At 33.4% G+C, this 22,969-nt stretch overlaps 1 protein-coding gene across 1 annotated transcript in view; it reads right to left on the bottom strand.

Annotated features, from left to right (window-relative positions):
* The window catches only part of ANO3 (anoctamin 3), a 330,657-nt gene that overhangs the window by 73,206 nt on the left and 234,482 nt on the right, over nt 1–22,969 (bottom strand). The window contains exons 7-13 of the mRNA XM_006908142.2: nt 21,917–22,017; nt 16,139–16,183; nt 13,442–13,573; nt 10,281–10,387; nt 7,981–8,036; nt 4,497–4,618; nt 6–65 (exon numbers count right to left, since the gene is read on the bottom strand). Of these exons, the coding sequence (XP_006908204.2) occupies nt 6–65; nt 4,497–4,618; nt 7,981–8,036; nt 10,281–10,387; nt 13,442–13,573; nt 16,139–16,183; nt 21,917–22,017 (623 nt within the window). The remainder of the gene's footprint in view (nt 1–5; nt 66–4,496; nt 4,619–7,980; nt 8,037–10,280; nt 10,388–13,441; nt 13,574–16,138; nt 16,184–21,916; nt 22,018–22,969) is intronic.

Raw genomic sequence — 22,969 nt, 5'->3', positions numbered from 1 at the left:
TCAGCATTCCAGTATACCATCCCAACCAAGCAAAATATAGACCAATCTTCTCACCAAAATATAGCCTGCATAATAAAGCAAATTGTTAGCTTAAGGCAACACAAGTGACACTACAAATATTGATGTCACACCTAGTCAGAATTTCAGACAGATACTAGAGGCTACCAGCTCAGTTCCTTGTCAGTTCCATCTGGAGTATTTTAATATTCCTGGTTGTTAATGAATCTAATAATGGTGACATTGTTTATCTTTAAACATTGTCTTTATAGAAACGATTTTATAAAATGTGTTTATTTCTATGTCAAACTTCTTAATATATCTCATGAAGCTTTTTATAAAAGCTAATTCTTGCTTTTTCCCATCCTCCTACTAGAATCCCTTTTTGTTTTCCACACACAGAGCTGTGCTAAACCATATTGCTTTTGCATAAATTAGAAACAAAAATTCTCCTCTCTAGGTGGATGCTAAGAGCAGATTCGATTTCAGTCTCCATTTGCACCCTTGGCCAGACTCCTTTATGCCAAACACAATCTGCACAATTATGTTACATCTTCCTCAACAAAGTTCAGCTCTGAAGTTCCTGGAGCACACGATTCTTTCCTTGGTTAATGCTTTGGAATATTACATTTCACCTCCCTCCCCTGTCTGGCTCATACTTATCCTTCACTTTATATCACTTCTTCCAGGAAGACTTTCCTGATCTCTACTCCAACCCTGGGTTAGATGCTCCTGCTCCTGCTCACACTCTGACCTCATCCACATTTTAGTGTCCTAAATTAAAGCACTTTATGGCAATTACCAGTCACTCCTCCATTCCTCTCTCTTCCCATTACGCTGCAAGCTGCTGGAAAGTGGACCTCTGTCTTGTGTCACGAGCTCTCACCACAGGAAATATTAAATGAAGCTACGGGAATTAATGTATTTTATTTTCCTTTAGCTGACAGATACGGTTTATATGGAAATGGTAGCTGAATAAAGCTATTCTAATGACTACTCAATCATTCTTTTCTCACCAAGTTTACTGTCAATATTAACTGTCACACAATTCATAAAGCTCTGATAAGAAATAATTTCTCAAAGTCTCTACTATTGTTTGGTCTCCATCTTCTAAAAATGATCACTCAACACATAGTTTTGTCTCAGCAATAGTTTTAAAGATTTTTTTTTTTGCAGTTCACTTGGATATATTGCACTGGGCAGTAATTCTTGCTGGGAAGAACATTCCCTTTTGATTTTTTCCTTAATAAGACTTCCCTTTCTGAAAATCATTTTTTTTCCCCCACTCTGTTCTCTGTATTGTGCCAACTAAAATTTGTTTATATTTTACCAAGTGTATACGTGGAGTCATCCCCCACTAAGCATCGCTTACCTAGTATTTTGTTTTTGTTTTTTTTTTTCATTTATTTCTCCTAGAACACATGAACCAATAGTTTATTCTTTTTTTATACAGTAATCTACTTTGAGACAAAAGCTAATTATATTAACAGGTATTGCAGAAAAGCCTTTGTTTCTTTAAGCAAGTGTTGCTCTGTGGGTTAGAGTAAAGTTTTTAGCACATATTACTAATATATTAAACTATCTTTATAATAGTGATTAGAGACGACTGCACAGAGAGACCCCTTATACAGACGGTATTGTACCAAGATTCTTAATTACGCGTTGTTGAAGGTTTAGAGGAGCAACGATATTATTTGATGGGAGAAAAATCACCTAAGTTACAACATATTTCAGATCAGTTTCAGGAAAGGGATGAGACAGTTCTAGGCCAAGAAGGCTGAAGTCTTTTTTAATACATATTTCCTGATTAATGACCTTTACCCAGAGCATTGGTATTGATGATCTTGTAGGATTTCTAAGTGTTCCTTAAATATATCTCAAAAACCATGACAGGGCAAGAAGGAATAAGGAGTTGCTATTTGTGTCACTTCCCATCACGCTTCACTCACAGCCATTCTCTTTATCTGTTTTATACACTGGTACCCTAAACGACATTTCATTTGACGGCAGGATTCTGCTGCTGAAATAACCTCTATCATAAATAAAGAAATGATTAATTGAACTGTTTAGAGAGTATTATTTCATTTAGTTTTTAAACTTAAATCTCACTGATGCCTATGGTGAAACATTTGAAAAAATACCACGCAATTATTTTGTTAAGCAGGTTTTGTAGCTGACAATTTTTAAAATGTGCTCTTTTCAGATTCAAATATTTTCCATGAGAAAACAGACTGACACTAAGATAGGCTTTGGCTAGTAAATGTTTCAATTCATTCTTAAAATGGAAAAAACACAAACACATAGAAATAGTTGTATATGAAAAAAAAGAAGTGAGAGCCCCACACCTTTCATCTACTGTTAATGAACTGCCTGCTTCAGCATGAGAGAATACAGGCCTTGTCTGTAGGTCTATTATGATCTCCACTATCTAGGGCCAAAGTATAGGAAAAACCAATTCCTGACCCTCCCCCGCTTTCTCTCACTATAGATAGAAACACAAAAAGAGACCCATGTCCTCAAAACTGTATAGTCTTAAGAACAACTTTACTCCAAATAATTTATAAAAGTCACATATTTTAAAGTAATTTTCCTGCTGGTTGTAGAAAACTGGGCCTTGTACAAAATTTTATGCATAAGATTATCTAGTTTAAGATGCGTGTCTGCCTCATCACACCTTAATTTTGGTAAAAAGCAGGCTGCTAGAGAGTAGGAACCTGTTGAAACACCATTTCTACTCGTTTATGGTCTTTGTCTTGGGTGGGCCCTTCACCACATCCCTCTCCCCTCTGCTACTTGAACATGAAATGTATGATTTTCATAAGCAAAATTTCTCCTTTATGTCAACAGCTAAGTAACTGGTAATAGCATATGAATAATCTTATTTATTAAAGATAAAGGTTAATTGCTGAAATTACCCAAACAGCAACAGTAATGTCTCCTATAGATGAGAGATTATGGACACTGAAATGCTTGCTTGAAAATCTCGACTTCATGTTTTAATTCCTAATAAATATGATTTTGTGAACTAGCACATCTCATTGTGTTCACATGTTTCCACAATAATATTTCTTTCACCTGCATAGATAAAAAATCTGGTATTTTGTTGTGATTGACAGAATTAGAATCAAAGTATCTTGATTTTGAATGTAGCCAAGTATTTAATGTTTGAAATAAAAATGGTTTGGTGCTGGATGCTTTGTACATCCAGATCGATGCTCTACCCCTTTCCTTGCTGCTTTGTGCCCCAAGGGTCTCACCTCTATGCACTGTATCACCTATGCTCCTTCCTTCTCTTGGCCAACTGAAAGTATCAGCATGAGAGGCTGGGGTAAGAGAGTTAGTGGGGTATTTATTACCCCGACTTTCTCCTTCTTGTGTTAGGATTTGGCTATAGCTGCTTTCTTCCTAAGGCCATAGCTCCTGTAGGGCATCCCCCTTTATATGGTTACAGCTTTTGACAGGTTCTGCCAACTGCTTTCTTCCCCTGTTCCTGCAGGCCAAAGTGTGATAACAGCACCCAGCTTTGCTAGTTTCTGGAAACTTCATCATCATTTGTTGGTTTGCTTGATCCTATTTATACTTCTGAGTATAATTCTTTTATGAAATTCTTTTCAAATATGCCTATTTATCGGTTTCCTACTGGGACAATGACTGATATAGGTATGAGTGATTCTTGATATTTATATTTCATGAATAGTTTAAAATATCAACAGAATTACCTTATAATATGAACGCTTTTTTTCTTTCATTATATAAATATTTCTCGTTAGCTTAGGACATGATTAAGTCATTTTAATAAATATTTCCTGATTAAAAAATAAATCATCCTGCATCAAAATAAAATAAATCATAAACATAACAGTATTTCAAGACTAGTTTGAGTTGAGGGCAATTAATCACTAGAATATACTTCCTGGAATAGAATAGATACTAAACTTTTACTGAAAGATAAATATATGTATGGATGTTATGTTGGTCATTTTCTTCTTTGCTCTCAGACCCATTTTCTGCCTTTCCCGTTTTGATTTGTTTTCACAGAGAAGTAAATTATACTGCTTCCCGTGTAAATAGCTCCTGGTTAAGTTGGGCCAGGAGGTACTTAGTAGAAGACTCAAAGGTAAAGAGAAAACAGATGCAGGATCTTTTCTCTCTTAGTGGTCCTCAGGACTGTCTCCAGGGGAGAGGGAAGCCTTCACCACTGCTCTGCTCCCAAGCTTTCACTTTGCAGGCAGTTTAATCATGGATTGTATAGTTCCTGCCCTATGTCAAGTATTGGGCTCTGAAATACACTTATCCCATTTTCCTCTCCAGCTTTAATCTCTGGTTGCCTCACTATTCCTGGTTGATTTCTCAGCTTTCCCATCCCCTGTGTAACCAATTTCCTGATTACATCCTGACTGATACAGATGATTTGATGGGTAAATAAAATAATTCCAAATCTAAGAAAATGACAGCAGAACAGCATTATATGTCTTCAATTATCGATCTACCTACAGTACCTGATTAAATCCAGGGGCTGATGCTTGTACCACATTCCCCAGCGTGCCCAGCGCTCATATAATAGATGTCTGTTATTCTGAGGTCCGTGGGTTTTGATGGGCTGGCTACTCTTGTAGGCTCCCTGAAACAGATAAAATAAGAAAAGTCAATATCCATTCCCTTAGTGAAATTTGAACTAAATAGAATTGCTTTTTTTCTCTTTTCCCCCTTACAAAATAATTTAACAACTTACTGAAAGCTTCAGAAATTGTAAATGCCATGTCCATCTCTGGAATGGTGTAGTAAATGTCTTTATATATCTCTCTTTCATTGAAAATATTCTGATAGTTCCTTTCAAATCCTTTCTTAAATTCCTTTTTTAAATCAATGAGATTCCTTTCATTGAAAGTAAACTAGACTTCAGTTTTCACTGTTTTGAACTTAAAGTCTTTTAGTAAACATAGTATCTTCACCATCATCGAGAGAAATTGTTATGATCTTAGTTCAGAAATTGAGTATTAGTTGGCTTTAAGAAATGATCAAGTCCCAGAAAATATTTACTTCATTTACTGAGGCTATGGAAGAGAACAAATGCTCAAAAGTGTTAAGAGGCCTAAGTCACCAGTACTAATGATGATTTTTTTTTTGAATTCTATAGCCTTTAAACTTACTTCAGATCAGATATTCCAAAAAATTAAAGCATATTTTCAAATTCTTTATATACCTTCCTTAAAAATCTGTCATACACGTTGCAATTTCAAAAACAGAATATATATGCTTTATGGAGAAAAGTGTTCTCTGAAGACTAAACTGCTTTGCTTTTATAATCAAAGAAGAGGGAAATAGGTATGGTGACTGTATATTCTGAACCAAAATGTAGGACATAGGATTTGACAAAATCTCTCTGCTCACTCCAATGTGTGATTCCACTTTCATGAAAAGTTTGATGAAAATTTAAAACAAGTGGAATTATGCCTCAGTTTCCTCACCTAGATTATGAGAATAAGAATAAATATTAATGATACACACAATATAGAGGGGTTTTGTGAGGGCCCACTTGGGTAATCACTATAAAGTGCCAGGCATGCAGAAAGCACAAAATCAATGTTAATTTTTGGTGTTTGATGTGTTGTGGCTATTGAGAAGTGCAAAACTATCATCTGAATGGTGTCAGATGACCAGAGCTGTAAGTTCCTATGAAGAAAGAGGATACCTTGAATTATGTTCTGGTACCAGGCTGAAATGAGAGATGCATGTGGATTTCACCTCTGGCTAACAAAATAATTAGGTAAGGGTGGATACAATTAAAGTATATAGTCTCTGGGTTTTCTTCCTTAAGGGAGACCAAGGTGTTTAAAGCCTAAAGATTGGAAAGTAAGGAGATGAAAGCAAAGATCAACATTCTAAGTGTGAGACAACCACTTGGAAAAGGTTTGTTTACTTGTGAGATTGTATCCGACTTGTTAAGGTAGATCGCCTTGAGACTAAGTAGGTATTGGAGGGTGAACCAAAATCTCAGTTTTCTTTCAATCATTACTGATAATTCTTCTAAAATACATGGCTTTCCTTTCTGGCTTCAGTGATCAGACATAAACATTTCCTGGGTTTTAGGTTCTAGTGCATCATTGTTCTACTCTACTCAATAATTGCACTCTCCCATACATTTCTGGGTTTACAGTGACATGAGGGGGGCTGTCAGAGAAAACTGACTAAAATGATGACTCCTGCCCACCCACATATTTTCACCCCATTCCAGAGACTATGCACACTCACCGATCCCCACCGTCCCCACTACAGGCCCCTTCCTCCAGCCAACACACTTTTCTTCTGTCTCCACTATCGGTATATCAGGCAAACTCTTTCTCACATATATTATCCTTCTTCTTCCCTTTCTTCCTTCCTTTTCATGCCAAATTTTGCGGGAAATACCTTTCTCTCCCTTTTAGCCATTGTCCCTTTGTATGTAAAACATAAATCTCAAAGATGGGTGAAAAATATGATACTGACACTAGCAATTCTCCTCCATCCAGAAAGTAAGAGGCCATAAATTGTGAAGTATTTTTAATCAAATTAAAGTCAGTGCCGTTGACTCTCTTTTCCTGAAAGTAAGCCTTGTTTTCTTCAAGTAGTAGCATTTAAAATCGATAGCAAATTCCAAGTCCATTTTATTGTCTTTCTGCTTTTAGTTACTCATATTCCAACAAAATTGTTTTCCAGTCATCCTGTGTATGTGTTCCTGATATTAGCATTTCTACTGAATTATAAGAATAAGTGGGAAAATAACTATTATTTACAACCTGTTCCTAATAGGTTCCAAGTTTCACACCAGAAACTGTCAATTGAACTGTAAGAACACACATTAGTTATGGAGACTAATTACATGGAAAACAAACCAAACTTTCCTTTGCTGCAGAAGCTCTCCCAGCACTTAGGTTGGACACTCTGAACACTTTATCACTTACTGACTTCAAATTTGTCTTGTTTCTGCATCTCTAAAATGAGAATACTAATAATATCTACTGCTCTAGGGTCATTGTCAGGTTGATGGGAAGATAAATGCACGAGGCTCATTGAATGAAATACACTAACAGCCCCTTATTATTATTCCTCTTCCTACAATAAGTAGGTTTACAATAATTAATATGAGCATTGGAGTCTGGCTTCCTGGGCTCAGAACTGTACCTCTGATACTTGGCCTTTCTATGCCTCAATGATCTATTTATAGAACAGAGTTAATATCACTGTCTATTTCAAAAGGCTGTTATAAGAGCATTCATATAAAACATTTAGCTCAGTGCCAAATAGTTAAGTGCTCAACACATTTTATCTATTATGAGTTACACTAGAGTGTAAATTCCTCAAGTATAGGGATTATGTCCTGTGAGTCCTGAGTTTTTACAAATAGAAGAGTGATGGGTTTGAAAATGCAGAAGTGAAACCTCTAAAGACCTCGTTCTTATATTAAGATGCAAAATTACCATAAAATAAATACAATGTGTGTATGTTGCGGGGGAGGTTAAAACTGATTCAGATGTCATTCATGACTCAGCAGGCAAAGCCCACCACAGCTTGGTGCAGGCTTTTCTACTTAGAACTGTTGGACAAGTAATAATCTGGCAGAGACTCAAGTAGATTCTACAGGTTTTATGCGGGTTTGAGTTAGATTTTCAGGTATCCCAAAGCAGTATGCACACACGAGGAACCTGCCCTATTTGGGAGTGGTGTGGATCCCAGACTGGGTCAAGCATGGAGCTCTGCTGAAGTAGAGGGCAGTGGCCAGAGTGCCTGAGCAATGTCCACGAGCTCCCTCCAAAGCCAGATCCTGATGTGGGCAAACTGCAGGAGGGTTCCAGAGCAGCGGAGCCAGTACAGCCACAGAATTATAGCGGAAGTCTCAGAAAGGCTCAGGGCCAGTCGCTGACTGAACCTTCCTGGGAGAGGAAAGCCAGACTTAAGAAACTTTTTTTGTTTTTTAAATGAATGAAAATTGTATTTCAAAATTACCTCATGTGGGGGAAAAGCTGCTATATATGAACCATTGTTTATAAGTTTACAGATACCTGAAAAGAGAAGAAAAAAATAGTTCTTGAGTTACTTTAAATGAAGATTTCCCTCTGAAACAACATACATATACTTTGAACAATAAATTGATTTAAAAACTCAAGATAACCAAAATGACTTCCATAACCGTATCGCCTATAAGGACAGTGAGGTTATAAAAGAGACTAAGAGTCTAATTATGTCCTTATGACACTAATAGATGAAGATTTGCAAGGTGCCAACATATGATTTCACCTTGTCATATAATGAAATAGGGAACATTTTAATATTCATTCATTTGAACCAAGAGCATTTTTTTTTTTAAACAAAATTTACTCAAGGAAGCAGAGGAATTCCTCACCCCCACAAAATGTCTCAAGGATATTGGTACGGAGAAATCTGTGAATTCTTTAATACTGAGCCAAAGAGTCATAAATAGCAATATGACACTTAAAATCTCCTCCATCTCAGTTAGAGTGTAGTGAAAGAGACACTCTCATATAGACCTGATAAGAAAAAATATTTTGAAAAAAATTCTGGAGAGCAATTTTTGTTGCAATATTACTTATATTAGTGACAAATTAGAAATAATTGTACATCCAAAATTGGGGAGTCACTTAATTATTATGGTACAATCATTATACTAGATGCTTGATAAAAAATTGTGACTTGATGAATACTTAGAATGTTGTACAGCTACTTACAATAATGTTTTTAGGCATACTAAAAGGCTTACGAGAATACTCATAATGGTAATTTTAAAAAAGACAGAAAACTGTAAATACTGCATGACTTTAATTATGATATACATATATTGTTTCGGTACTAATATGTAGCAGTGACAACTGAATTTAAAGAAATTTAAATTTTATTTTTATATTGTTTACTGTACATTCTACAAAGGGCATGATATGTTCACAATCATTTAAAGTGTGATATTTTTAAGACTACATAAGTAAATGGTGCTATCATTTAGACATATTTTTAGTTTATATTCTATATTTCTCTATTTGTATTTCTTGTTTAGAACACTTCTGATGTCAAAATTCTTTTGTAGGGATATAGTGTCTAAATTAATTATTTTGACTGCTCAAAAATAAATAATTAGAGGACAACAAAAATCTGAACATTACACTGTAAAAAATGGCTGACTTGAAAATTCATTTTACTTATGTGGCATTCCATTTAAATGCAAATTAGTAGAAACTGGTTCAAGTTTCCACTGCCTTTTTATTTTCAAGGTTTGAGGAGATGACTAACATTTGGTCTCTTCAACCATCTTGTATTTTTCACCCTATAACAATTAAAAAGCCAGCTCATTGATACATGTTGTTTTCTGTTCTGCTCTACATAAACTTTGCAATTCTTTTAATTATTTTGCGTGAAATGTTCTCGATTTTTCTTTTGTATAATACACATAATAGGATACCGCTAAACATTCAAGCAACACAGAAATTTAGAAAGTTAAAATTAGCTGTTATTGCACCTTCCAGAGATAACCTCTCAAAAGTTTCATCTATATCCTTCCAGATTTTTTTCTTTTTATGTATGTGTGTTTAGGAAGTGGGATTCCATTAGGCTTATAGTTTTGTAATTTTTTTTTCCACTTAATAATGCATTGTATATATCTTTTGAAGTTGATAATAAATAGAGAATTAATTACTAATTTTTAAACATCATGAGTTAGGGTCTGTGTCAAATATTGTCTATAACATATAACATATAATAGATGCTCAATACATTTGAGTTAAGAGTGAATAAATGTCGCAAAATTTTTAAAAGATGTATTACGTGGCTGTAGTCTAACTTATTTGTCAGTTCCTAATGATGGACAGTTAAAATATTTCCAGTTTTACTCTATTACATAGCACAATGAACAAATTTATATATATAATAATTCAAAAAATCTGATTATTTCTTTGGAATAAATTTTAAGAGTAAAATTTCTATTCCAAAGTGTTTGAACATTTCACATTTTGACACATATGGCCAAATGCCCTTACAAGAGTTTGTTTGTTTTATTTTGTTTTGTTTTATTCAAAGGCTGTAAAATAGAATGTTTAGAGTTTGTGCTCAATGTTCATATTTATATGTTCATGTAACATATATATTCATATTTATATGTTCATATGAACATATATGTTCATATATGTTATATGTTCATATTTAATGCATGAAGGCAAAACTTCAATTGTTAAATATTTTGGAGTAATATGAGTAACAGCAAATTCTACTGTCTCTACATTTTTAATTAGTGTTCTTACCCACTTTTGATATTCCGTTTTCATATTTGGTGTGCTGCAGCATGTGATAGACTATCCTGCTTCGAGTAGCATTGCTGAAGAAGGTGTCCTTATTGTTTATTATAAAGCTGGTAAGATAAGGGGATTAATATTTAAAGCAGAGCACAGAATCCAGCAACAGTAACAACTTCCTGGGCAGTCATCCATCGGTTTTCTCCTTTAAACCAGTGCATGTGAAGTATAGTAAATCAGAAAGGAAACCATTCTCTTTCAAAAAAATCAACTGACAGAAGAAATAAACATAATACAGGACATTGTCAAATATTCATTTTACTATCTTTCATTTCATAAGAAAGCCAAGATGTCCTTATATTTTTTGTTTAGCATAGAACAAGAAAAGAATATGCATTTTAATTAAGCAATGTACTTCCAAATAGAACACATTAAAATTGATGTACTTTCTCCATGCCATACTTTCCAAGCTAGCTTATCTTATTTACAGAACTTTAGCAATGAGCGATACTTCCCCCTTCCCCTTCATGCCCTACTCTGTTCGCAGGTAGGAAGATTGGCAAGGAGGAACCATGTTAGAGTTAATGATGTAAAGAGCAAAAGGGCGATCGCAAGAGGAAAGGAAGGGTCTGTTTTAGAATTTACTCTATGACATGTACTGGGAGCCTTAAGGGAAAAAAAAAAAAAAATGGAAGCATCTTGTTTTTCGCTTAACTTCTGACAATTTCTGTTTCTAGTTGCTTTATCTTTGTGAATGATGAACCACCATTTCCTCAGACACTTAGTCCTGAGTGTAACCCTTGCTTTCTCTTCACCATCTATATTCAAAGAGTTAACAAACTAAGTAACTTTCACAACTGAACTGCCTCTCTCTGACTTTCTTGTACCCTTCTTGTTCTGAGTCTCACTGCCTCTTGCCTAGGTTATGAGAAGAATGTCCTCCTGTCTGTGCAGTTTCCCACCTGACTTGTAAAGCACAGCTCTGACATTTACAGCACTCAATATTAACATGTCAGCAGCTCTCCATGACGCGTAATTAAATTTCTTATTTCCCTCTCAGGCTCTCTATTCTTTATTTCAACATCTTCCTTGGTCTTACTTCGTATAGCTCTGGCTTCTTGTATCTGATAGTCTGTCAAACTGTAGAACTTATCATCGCCTTGGAATCCCATGCTTCTTTTCCTGGAGATTTTGCTCTGTCTCTGATATCTCTTCTCCCATCTCTCCCTTCCGCCCTCCACATTTTTAATTGCTAAAAAGGACTAGCTCCTTCATCAAGGTTTCCTGGCTCCTCTCCTCTGGATGTAGCTTCTCTCTCTCTTATAAAAATGTATATTTTACTTGTGTCTTTCCTGACTCATTGATTTTACTTAGCCTTGTATTATGGTAACCAGTATACCTGTCCATTTTATTAGACTCTAAGTTCTTCCAGTATTCTGATATCATGTTTTTTTTATTTTTGTACTTAGATGCACCAAATTAACAGTTTTGTGTCCTATTAATTATAAGTTTTGCAAAAAATGTCCACCAATTCTTTTACCATTCGACCGATTTAGAATTCACTGAACAAATATTTCATTAGAAGGTAAGTCCCTTTTTTTGTGGACTTGCATTATAAAGGAAGGAAACAGATGATATATAAGTAAATAAATCAGTTACATGATTTCAGAAACTGCTATGAAGAACAAAGAAATAGTGCAACGCATAGAGAATGACTGGGACAAGGGGACTAGAGAACATTTTTAGTAAGGTCTCTGAGTTAGTGATGTTTAAGCAAAATGAAACAAAAGGATATAACATGTAAAGATCTCGGGGGAGAGCATGTTAGGAAAAGAAGACAGCAAGAACAAAGTCTCTGAGATGGAATTAAGATAAAATTTTTGATGGACAGAACCAAAGCTTTTGTCCCTGAAGTAAATGGTGTGGACTATTGTAGAAGATGAGAAGACGGTGTCAGGCAGGGACCACAGGATTTATGACCACATAGTAGTCAAAAAGAAACTTGAATTTTATTTTAAGTGTAAATGGGAGGTCATTGGGGGACATTTAAGCAAGATAGTTGCATGATCTGATTGAGATTTTTCAAAGATCACTCTAGTTTCTTGGGTTCAAAAAGAAAGCAGAATATTTTTTATTTGGTGCATCACAAAGCCTTAAAAGGGCTCTTTAGCAAAAAGCTAAAGATGCACCCTTGAAACTGTAACCTCTTTCTAACCCAGGAAGCCATTTGGATTTCTATTCCTTTCTTTACTTCCCATAGCTGGAATTAAGAAGGATGCTAAGACTAAATAATGACATAAATCAAATATCTGGAAGGAGAAAGTTTCCCATTGATTAGTGGCTCTTCGACATGCTTGGTGGTCTAGAATTCTGTTTCATTCTGCCTCTCAACTTTCTACATCCTAGAATATAGGTCAATCCAGAATTGTGTATGACAAAGTATACCCTGCAGCTATAGATGTATTATATACCGTGCATTTATACATCTTTATCCTATTTTATTTAATTAGTATTTTATATTTTTGTCTACCCCAGTTGACTGGGAGTACTGTGAAGACAGGGACAGTGTCATAACCCCGATCTGTATCATGTAGAAACTTAAAAAATACTAGTTGAATGAATAAATGAATAGAGACATGTTGGTACGTAGATAGATAGGCATGAAATAAATCCTTAAAAAAATTTCTTATTCATCTCAGTTTAATAAGATTAAACTATAATGGATAAAACTAGTAAGTACACAGTAATTAAATGTAACTATAAATATAGTAATTTATTAATTAGTACAATCCATTATTCAAGCAAGCATGTTATTTAATAACAATTCTATTAAATAATACTAATAATAATTCTATTATTAGTAAGTCACTCAGTTACAGTTACAGGAATGATGATGATAATACTAATAATATAATTAGTATTAGTAATTATTTTGAAAGAATTGGGAGCTAGTAAGTCCATGAATTTACAATTGATATTCACTACTTGAGAGTCTCTAAATCATAGTTGATAAAGAATTAAAAATGTTCACCAAGTGTTATTCATAACTTAAATATACATCCTCTGACTTATTTGGCAAACAATGGAACTGATCCATGCATTTTGATTCCATCAACAACTTCCAGAAAGGTATCAAGGCAGGTAATGGGATCAAAGAGATGGAAACTCACTGGTGAATCCGAGCACGGCTGAAGGGGCCAGTATAGCAGTCTGACTCCTCCAGGTCTGGAAAAGCTGACTTGTCAAGAACCATTGGGTTCTGGGACATCCATTTTTTGAGTCTTCTAAAATAATTGTGTACACTGGAACAAAGCCACATTTTAGAACTAGATTATGTTGCATTCCAGAGTCATGCTTACTTTCTACTGCCATTCCAAAGAGTTCAAAAAGACAGACACATCCATACTCACACACACACACATGCATTCCCCCTAACTTCCAGGAGGAATGGAAAAGAAATTGAAAAAAAATCTGGATTAAAGAACTTGGTCAGAGCACGAACTTTACCAACCAGCTATAAAAGCTGAGGAATGAGGCATGGGTGGTGGGTAGTGACAATGGAGTCATTGATTTTCCCTGATCTGCAAAACAAGTTACTCTTTGTACTGCCTCCCTGAAGGATCGTTTTGAAGATACTTTGGTAATTGAATGTTAAAGTGTATTGTAAGCAAATGATAAATAGCAGCAATAATAAAACTATAGCCATATCCTATCATTCTGCCTGGAGAAGTGATGATTTTTCAAAAGCTAGATAATTGCCTGTACAGTAACTACCTCCTGATGTCTATTGTGTAAACCACCCTTACACAGAACCTTTCCCACTTCAGGAAAGAAAAAATACGAGTGAAATGTAAATACACATAATTGATTTTTGTTTCCCTCTTTCCAATTATCTACAAATTGGGTTTTATAATTTTATGAGTATGATGAACTACTGCCCCCCACACACCATTTAAATTTTTTACTTCAAAGGTAAACAAAAAAAAATCAATATCAGTAATTCCCTTAATTAAAAATCTAAATTCGGACAAATAATGTGACTTTCTTTTTTCAGTTTAATATGTCATATACTTTCATAAATGCCTTTCCTACTTATTCATTACCTTCCTTATGCATCCACAAAGTAAAGGAACAAACAGAACATTTGTAATAAGTAAATTATAGAGGCTGACTACAGTAATGTTTAATATATTTTAATAATCATTTTGAATGACTGATAACTGAATTTGTATTTCACAAAATTAAACAGAAAATAATAAACCTAAAAGATAACACAACATATCATGGCATACAATATACCATAATATAGTGTTCATTTTTCTAATTTACTTTTAACTTTGACCAAAATAAAGAAAAAGAAAACTTCTTCCCCACTATTAAAAATGTTGTTTCTTTAGGATTTAATAAATACGTTTATTAGACATTCTAGACACAAATTTATTCTAAAAGTAGATTATGATAGTACTACGTAAATAGATATTTGTTGTTATTTTAATATATGATTTTATCCTTCTGCAAACTTCTGAAAGAAGATACTTATTTATCAGAAAATTCATTAATCATACAGTAGCAAAATTCTATAGAGCACATGGAAGTGAACTCAATGACATTTCTCAACACATCCAACATTAAGAAGGCACATTCAGAAAAAAAAAATCTTGCAGTTATAAATTTATATAATATTCCAATGATGACTTTATTATGCAAAAATAACTTGGGAAATTTGCTACATAGATCAAGACCAAATAGGCACAAGGATAATGATGAAAGCTCATTCTAAGTCCAAGCATGCTACCTAACAAACAGAAAGATCTGACCTGGCTGAGGAGCATCATTAATAAATATTTTTAAAAGAGCCAATTGAGGACTAATTCCTTTAATATTTATTCTAATATCAAGCCTAATCCCCCATTATTTACTTGTCACCCATTCCTAACACACCTACATTTAATGTTTAAAGGAGACCAATATACTCCTGTTATAAAATTTTAAAATTTCCTACTCTAAAGTTCTAAATTGGTAAAGGACCTAGATTTATTGAATCTGTTCCTAAAATGGTATGATATTTACACTATATGAGTCTAGTTTTTGTGTCACTCTGGCTTGTGATATCTTGCAACATTACTCAATACAGCATACTCTACCATATTTACATTTTGTTTTTGTTGTTATTTTGCAACGAGCAGAAAAACAGTCAAGTGTAAGAAGCTTTTTGTTTTAGCGTTCATTAAATGGAAGCTTATTTCATCCACTGAAACAAGGCTGAGGTGATTCAAGTGGGAAAGTTTCTTCTGTCTCAGGGATGTGGTTTGGTAAAATCCTTTGTCATGGCTACTCTTTACCAAAATAAAGAGATGTCGTTCTAAGATGAAACTCTTGAAAATAAATTTGTTTTCAATACCAGGATAGGAGAAGCACCTTCAGTTGGCGATTCAAAAGATTCTATATGACACTAGATCACTCTGGATACTAATCTTTCCTCTGTGAATAAGAGTATAAATTGATCCAGATGATCTCTCTTGGGTCTGTTTTATTACTCTACTGATTCATCATTTACCCATCAATTCTGGTTTTATAACTTTTTTTTAATTAAAATCTCCTCAACTACTAATTTGCATTAATATTCTCTTTCCATCACATTATATCTAGTGAGGATTTCAAGAATGTCAACGGTACATAGAAAAAAGAAATGATCTAATCTTAAACACTGTTAAGTTCAACACAAGTCATTTTTGAATCTCTTGAACAAATCAATAAAAATTTTTTCCCCTAAAATTCACAACTGCTGATAAAGGTAAATAAATGTGTTCTATTTTTTTTCCCCAATTACAAATTAGTCATAAGCAAATTACATATCACCCACAAACCTGCCCATTGATTTGGTCCTCTGGTCAGTGTAATAGGATTTTTTCCTGAAAAATAAAAGAAATCAGCTGAGGAAAGTCAAATCAAAATAATGATACCAGTGAGTGACATCATTCAATGATATTGAACATTTCAATATTCCTACTTCCATATGCTTAAGACATGAAATCAGTATAGCAGATTCTGAATTTCCATTGTTTTAATTTCAGAAACCTAAGTTACTAACAACAACACTTTCATAAATCGATAAATCACTTTTGAATATTTGATTTTTAGTTCTATTTTTTGAAAGTCTCATGTCTGCTACACAATGTATATTAACCGGATCACTTGCTTATTTGTTCTATAAAGTCATCCATCCATCCATCTAAACACATATGTAACGAATATTTCTGATTTTGCAAAGAATGTTAAGGTATAATCACTAAAAATTTAGAGAATAAAGAGGGTCTCTACCCTCAAAGAGCTTCCTTTACAGTTGAGGAAACAAGCAATAGTTAAAGTGTGACAATGCAAGAAAACGGAGAACACTATGGAAGTACCAGGGTGATAGGAAGGGATCTCAGTTTTTGTAGATGGAGGGGAAAGGAGTTAGGGAAGCCTTTCCCAGAGGATGTGTTATCTGTGTTGAAACTTCAAGCGTGAGTGGGAGCAGTCCTCTGAATGAAGTACTTAGGATATGACATTCTAGACAGAGGTGGCAACATATGAAATGATTATGAGAACAGATCAATCATTATAAGATTCAGGGAAGTACAACTAATTTGGCAATCACTGGAATATAAATTGCAAGTTGAGGATAGTGATAAAAGAGGAGGCAGCATAACAAATAAGGCGCAGATGATGAGGCATCTTACCACTAAATGCTAAGGTTTTAGATGAAAAACAATGAGAAGATACTGTGTGTTTTTAGTAGTTGTGCAGTATGTCTGATTTTAGAGAAAATAAAATTTCTAGTGACAGAGGTTAATTAATCTCTTAAAAGATTCTCACTACATCTTCATCTTGGAGCTCAGAAATGTCATTCTGGGCCTTCTAAAATGTCTCTGTATCCGCACCCATCAATACACATCAGGGGATCAGTAAAGTCCTTCATGGTATGGGATGTGGAAAGCAGGGATGAGAGTCATGGCAATTGATATGTATTCCTAACTGTATTATTAACTGATTAGAAAACTTGAAAACCTTCTGAGCTACTATATTTCATTGCAATCACTGGTCATATTACTAGAAAACAATTTTTAACTTGTCTCTTCCATACCCCGACCCTAAATTCAAGTATGGAATTTCAAGGTTTGCTATGCCTATTCCAAACTCACACTTTGAATATCTTTCAGACATACACATGTTTGTGTGCATATATCATTCAGTCCCCATTGGATTGTAAACCCATTTTCTCTCTGAATCTTCTCTACACAGACTGTCTTTCACTATTTACCTCATTGTTATATAACTGTTCACTGACTATCTTTGCAGGACAGCTGGCTTCGTGAAGATAATAGCTTCATTTAATTTGACTTTGTATGCCTGGTGTATATTTGGCAATTGTTTGATGAATAATAAACACTCAGATAGTTGATGAATAAATGAGGGAGCCTTTGTTTAATTCCCTTGCTCCTTGTCAAGCAGAGCTACTCCACGTTTATCTACTCTACATAATGGGCTTCCTGGATGTTATTATGCTATTTTATTTTTGAGTAAGTTATCCTTTGCATAAAAAGTGATCTAAGTTTAATTCTAATTGTGATAAAAAGATTGTTCTTAATGTTTTGAAAATATTTCCCCCAATTTTTCTATGTTTAAAATATTTGTAAGAGAAGCTAAGCTTGAGGAAAGATCGGAAGTTGACCTCACCTTGGAACTAACTCAACCTGAGAAGCTACAGGATGACTAAATAATCCTAAAATAAGTTTGACATTTTTAATGTGAAAGAGGGTAAGAATAAATAGAAATCACCTTTGAATCAAAAGAAAAAAAAGAAAATTGGGATTTGACATTTTTGGAATGTAGAGGACACAGGTTAGGTTAAGTCTTTCTTGGCAGAATAAATCTAGAAAATGCGGATTATTTTAATTCTTTGAAATTTTCTTGATTAGTTTTGAAACATCAAGTCCAATATGTAGGTCACATTTACTTTGGAGGAATAATTAAGAAAAGAAATAGCTAGAAAATAAAGCTATATAAAATTCTACACATATATTCAAGTAGAAAATTTAGATAAAATGTTCGAGATTCATGTTCATACAGTAAGTTAGCTGAAAACTTTTGCAGTCAAGGTTATAACTCTAATATTTTCTTCTGAATAAATTTGCAGGTTTTCTTTGTGGAATGTAATATGCAGTTTTCAACACTGAATAAATATGTATATTAACTGAGTATGGGTAAAATTTTTATGTATAAATGTTTTTAAAATATCATCCTAAAAAGATATGTTTCCTATTTATGTCCTTTGTTATTCCTGTATACTTTAATTTTAAGACAATATATATGTCCTTAAATGTGATAACAGTTGACAACTGAACATGGCCATCATGAAAACACTTTGCCATTTAGATTATTCTTGAACTGCATTCTCCTTTTATGTGCTGACAGTTATTCCTAAATCCACATGTATCTTAAAATAAATGAGAAGTTAGTTACTAAGGAGTTAGTTAATGCTATATTTACTACTTAAACAGATTTGGAGAGATATCCTCAAAGAACTGTTTTTTAGAATTCCTAAAACTGCTTTCCCAAGAACACCATCATATTAAGATTTTTAAAAAATCAATTATCAGATGAAAATTTGAGAAAGGCTGTTCTGTGTAATTGCCTCTTGAAATTGATAAAAATATAAGAATTATTAAAATAGTAATATCTTCAAGACAATATTTCTCTATCATCTGCATCATTACAAATATATACTCAAGCCTAACTCAGATCTAACATGCCAGAATCTCTGCGTATAGGTTCCAGGAACCTTCATTTTCAGTTTCCAAGGTAATTTTGATATACTCTAAAGATTGAGAATGAGAACCACTTCTTTAAAAATTATTACAGTAAAGAAACTTATTGTTTATCTCAGAAATTCAGAAGTATATTTGGTCACGGGACATTTAATAATAAGTGTTTTTCTTTGCCAGAGTCTAAGTCAAATTGTGCCAAATCCCTCTTTGGAAAACAAAAAAGGAACCAATCTTCTGGACTGCTGTTTAATATAAAGTCTGGAGGAGGTAGATGAGGGATATGCTCCCTTTTTAATGAGATGTTACACGTTCACTCAATCTGAACTGAACCTGGACACTGAAACCCACTGACTAAGGGTTTCCTCCTTTTATATCTACAAGGAAATTAGCCTGTGCATAAATTCAGTTGCAACTCTTTTTTAGAAATGATGGTGAAATGATAAGAATAGGGTAGGATGAAGGTACCTAAAATTAGTTAGGATTAATTCAGAAATATTTTTAGCAATTTTGTCCTGACATCAGAGAGGAGGTCATGATCATGTATGGCATATTTCATTTGCATTCTGTGTTTACACCACAAAGTAAATTAGAGTTTGTTAAAAATAGATAATTGTGTATGAATCTAAACAAAAATTACAGGTATGCATAATCCCACTCATCATATTTAGCATATTATGTTTTCTTCCAATTTTATTTCTTTGTATTTTACATTATTGAAATTACATTGTATGAATAATTTCATATGCATTATATAAATTTTAATATTATTTTCCTATAATCATTAAGAAATTCTTATACCTATTCATTTTATAAATAAATTACATTCCATTATAAGGGTATATTCTAATTTACTTAAATTTTCTAATATATTCTAATTTACTTAAATTTTACTGAACATAAAAGTATTTCCATTTACCACAATTATAAGTAATACTGTAGGAAATATTTTTACACATTTTTCAATTATCTTCTGAAGATAAAAAGCGAAGGCTATGAAAAGTTTTAAGACTCAAAGAAATTATTTTCAAACTGAATTTCAGAATATCTTATGAAGTTTTACTCCTACCATAAATAAACGAAGGTGATTATTTACCATATATATGCTAGGTTTGAAAATTACTTCTTGTAAAATTCTTTGCTTATTTCATAGATAAAATTTACCTCACTGTTTTGATTCTGTATGATTTTGTGTAGCATGAATGGGTACAGACCAAACAAGAAGAAATCAGATAGAGCAAATGGCAAGTGTTCGCCCATTATCAGTTTGTAATAAGTCCCAGGCAAGTATTTCAAAAGACTTTTTAGATGGTGACATAGTGTTAACAGAGAAAAATTCCTCAGAAGTCAAGAAATGTAGAGAGTAACATAAGTGTATACTTACCTAGCTGTACTTTCAAGATTAGTTTAGTATAATGACCTGAATTGAAAGCAGTCTTCTGTAGATTTCATAGTATCTAATCATACATAACACAAATAATATCTCATAGGCCATTATTTGCTACTTTCAGGAACCAGGTTTCATAAAAATGTACAAACTTCAGTTTCTCTTAGGTATCTTATTTACCATTTGTAGAAAATATTAAAGAATTAGAAAGACTTTTCTTTACTTATATTCTTTTGCTTTTTATTTTATTTCTTTTGCCAAGCGCTTAAGAGTTTAAAAGTTTTCTGTACAGGCGGTATTTGCTTATTGCCTAAATACCGCCTGTACAGAAAACTTTTAAACTCTTAGCTAAGCATGAATGTGAGCCAACTGAGGTATCTAATTCTAATATTGTCAGTAAGATTCCTCTATATGGCTAATGCTTAATCAATTTCTGTTTTGTGGGCCATTTCTGTTTTGGGGGGTTGCATCTTTCAGTCTGATGTGTTTCACTAAAACACATTAGTGAAGTATTTCGCTAAAAAAGTAGGGATCAATATCTAATACTTTAATTTATCTTGAATATCACAGAAGCTTGCCATAGACTTAAAGATGTTGCTATCTTACCAGAGTTGGCCTATTTCATGCTACCAGATATGAGAAATTTTCCATATTTCTGAATTGTAATCTTACTGTTCATTCATATTCATTATCTAGAGGCTCTTTTCCTAGGTATCCTGTTACTCTGAACCTTTTAAAACATTTTTTCAGTAGCTGGTAAAGCACATTGAGTTCCAAGTAAGTGTAAATGTTCCTATCTTCAATGAAAATTAACACTGCACATAGTAGGAATACTGTTGAATTTTATTTTGAGAAATGATAAAGAGAAGTGATACCTTCTGTGCACAAACAAGATACGTGATATAGGGAAACGTGTATTCAATTTTTGCTTGCCTATAGGGGAAAGTGAAAAATCTCTGAACTGAACAAACCTCTCATTACCATTTATCTTTTGATATTGAGAAGTGAAAAAACCATCTCCTTGAACTGCACCTGAGGAATGCTTCTTCCTAACCTTTACACAGAAAACACTGTATTTATATACATTATAATGCTATAAACTTACACTTTCTGCCTTCCATAAAAATAATAAAAGTTCTGTCTACCCACATGAAACAAGAAATGAGATTGATCTTAGTAATTATCTTATTAGTTAAAATTTAAAAACAATTGTTTTTCCTCTCCCTCTAGGTAAATCTACTTAGAAATGATATAAAGTTCCAAGGAATCAGAATGTCACCTTAGGCAAGCAAATTAGAGGAGAAAACAAGTGTCTAAGTTTACCTAATCTGTGGAAGAAAAAGCATTTCTTCTATAGAAAGGGTTACATTTATTGCTCTAAGGTTTTGGGGGAAAAAAAAAGACTCATTTTAATATATATTGAGATAGAATGAAATAAAATTTGAAAGTACCTGAAGGGCATCCTGATATTCAACCTCTCTGCATACTTGCACAGCGTGTCCCATGGAATGTGAATTTTAATAAACATGATATCAGCATTTGCAACAGCTGGCTGCAAAGGACAGCAGAATAGGCTTCGTTATTTAGAATAAGAATTTGATCTGAGAGGAAAGAACATTGTCCCCTTTTCTATGGATGAATCATTGTCACATTTAAGAGGGATGTATACATAGTAAGCACAATTTACAATAGCCAAGATATTGAAGCAACCTAAATGCCCATCAGTAGATAACTGGATAAAGAAGTTATGGTTCATATATTCAATGGAATATTACTCAGCCATTAAAAAAATGAAATCCTACCATTTGCAATGACATGAATGCACCTGGAGGTTACTATGCTGAGTGAAATAAGTCAGACAGAGAAAGGTAAATACCATATGATTTCACTTATATGTGGAATCTAAGAAACAAAAACAACAAACTAATCAACAACAGACTCACAAATATAGAGGATGATCTAGTGACAGCCAGAGGGAAGAGGGGTTGGGGGGCTGGGAGAAAGGGGTGAAGGGTTAAAGAAGTACAAATTAGTAGTTAATAGATGGTCATGGGGATGGGGAGCATGGCATAGGGAATGCAGTTAGTACTAATGTAATGGCTAGGTGGAGAGCCAGAGGAGAGAAAGAGCAATCAGGGAGATAGTTTAATAAACTATATAAATGTCTAACCAATGTACTATATACTTGAAACTTATAATAAAATAAAATTTTAAAAAATAGCTACAGTGATACACAGATAGGAATAAAAGATTTCTATCATGACACGTCAATGGTTAAATTTAAGCATTAAAATTATATCACACTTTTTATTAAAAAAATAAAAATAAAAGGGATGCATACAAATAAAAATTTTAGTACATATAAACCTTGATAAAAATGTAATAATGACATCATATACAAGAAATAATCACCTATATGAGTTAGTGTATTTTCTTATATTGATTGTTATCAAGATCCAGATTCCAATCAGAAAAATTGTGAGCCAAGTAAAAATCTGAAGTTA

Source organism: Pteropus alecto, unplaced genomic scaffold (genome assembly GCF_000325575.1).
Source record: "Pteropus alecto unplaced genomic scaffold, ASM32557v1 scaffold71, whole genome shotgun sequence".
Classification (NCBI taxonomy): domain Eukaryota; kingdom Metazoa; phylum Chordata; class Mammalia; order Chiroptera; family Pteropodidae; genus Pteropus; species Pteropus alecto.
This window is presented reverse-complemented; position numbering and strand designations above follow the sequence as displayed.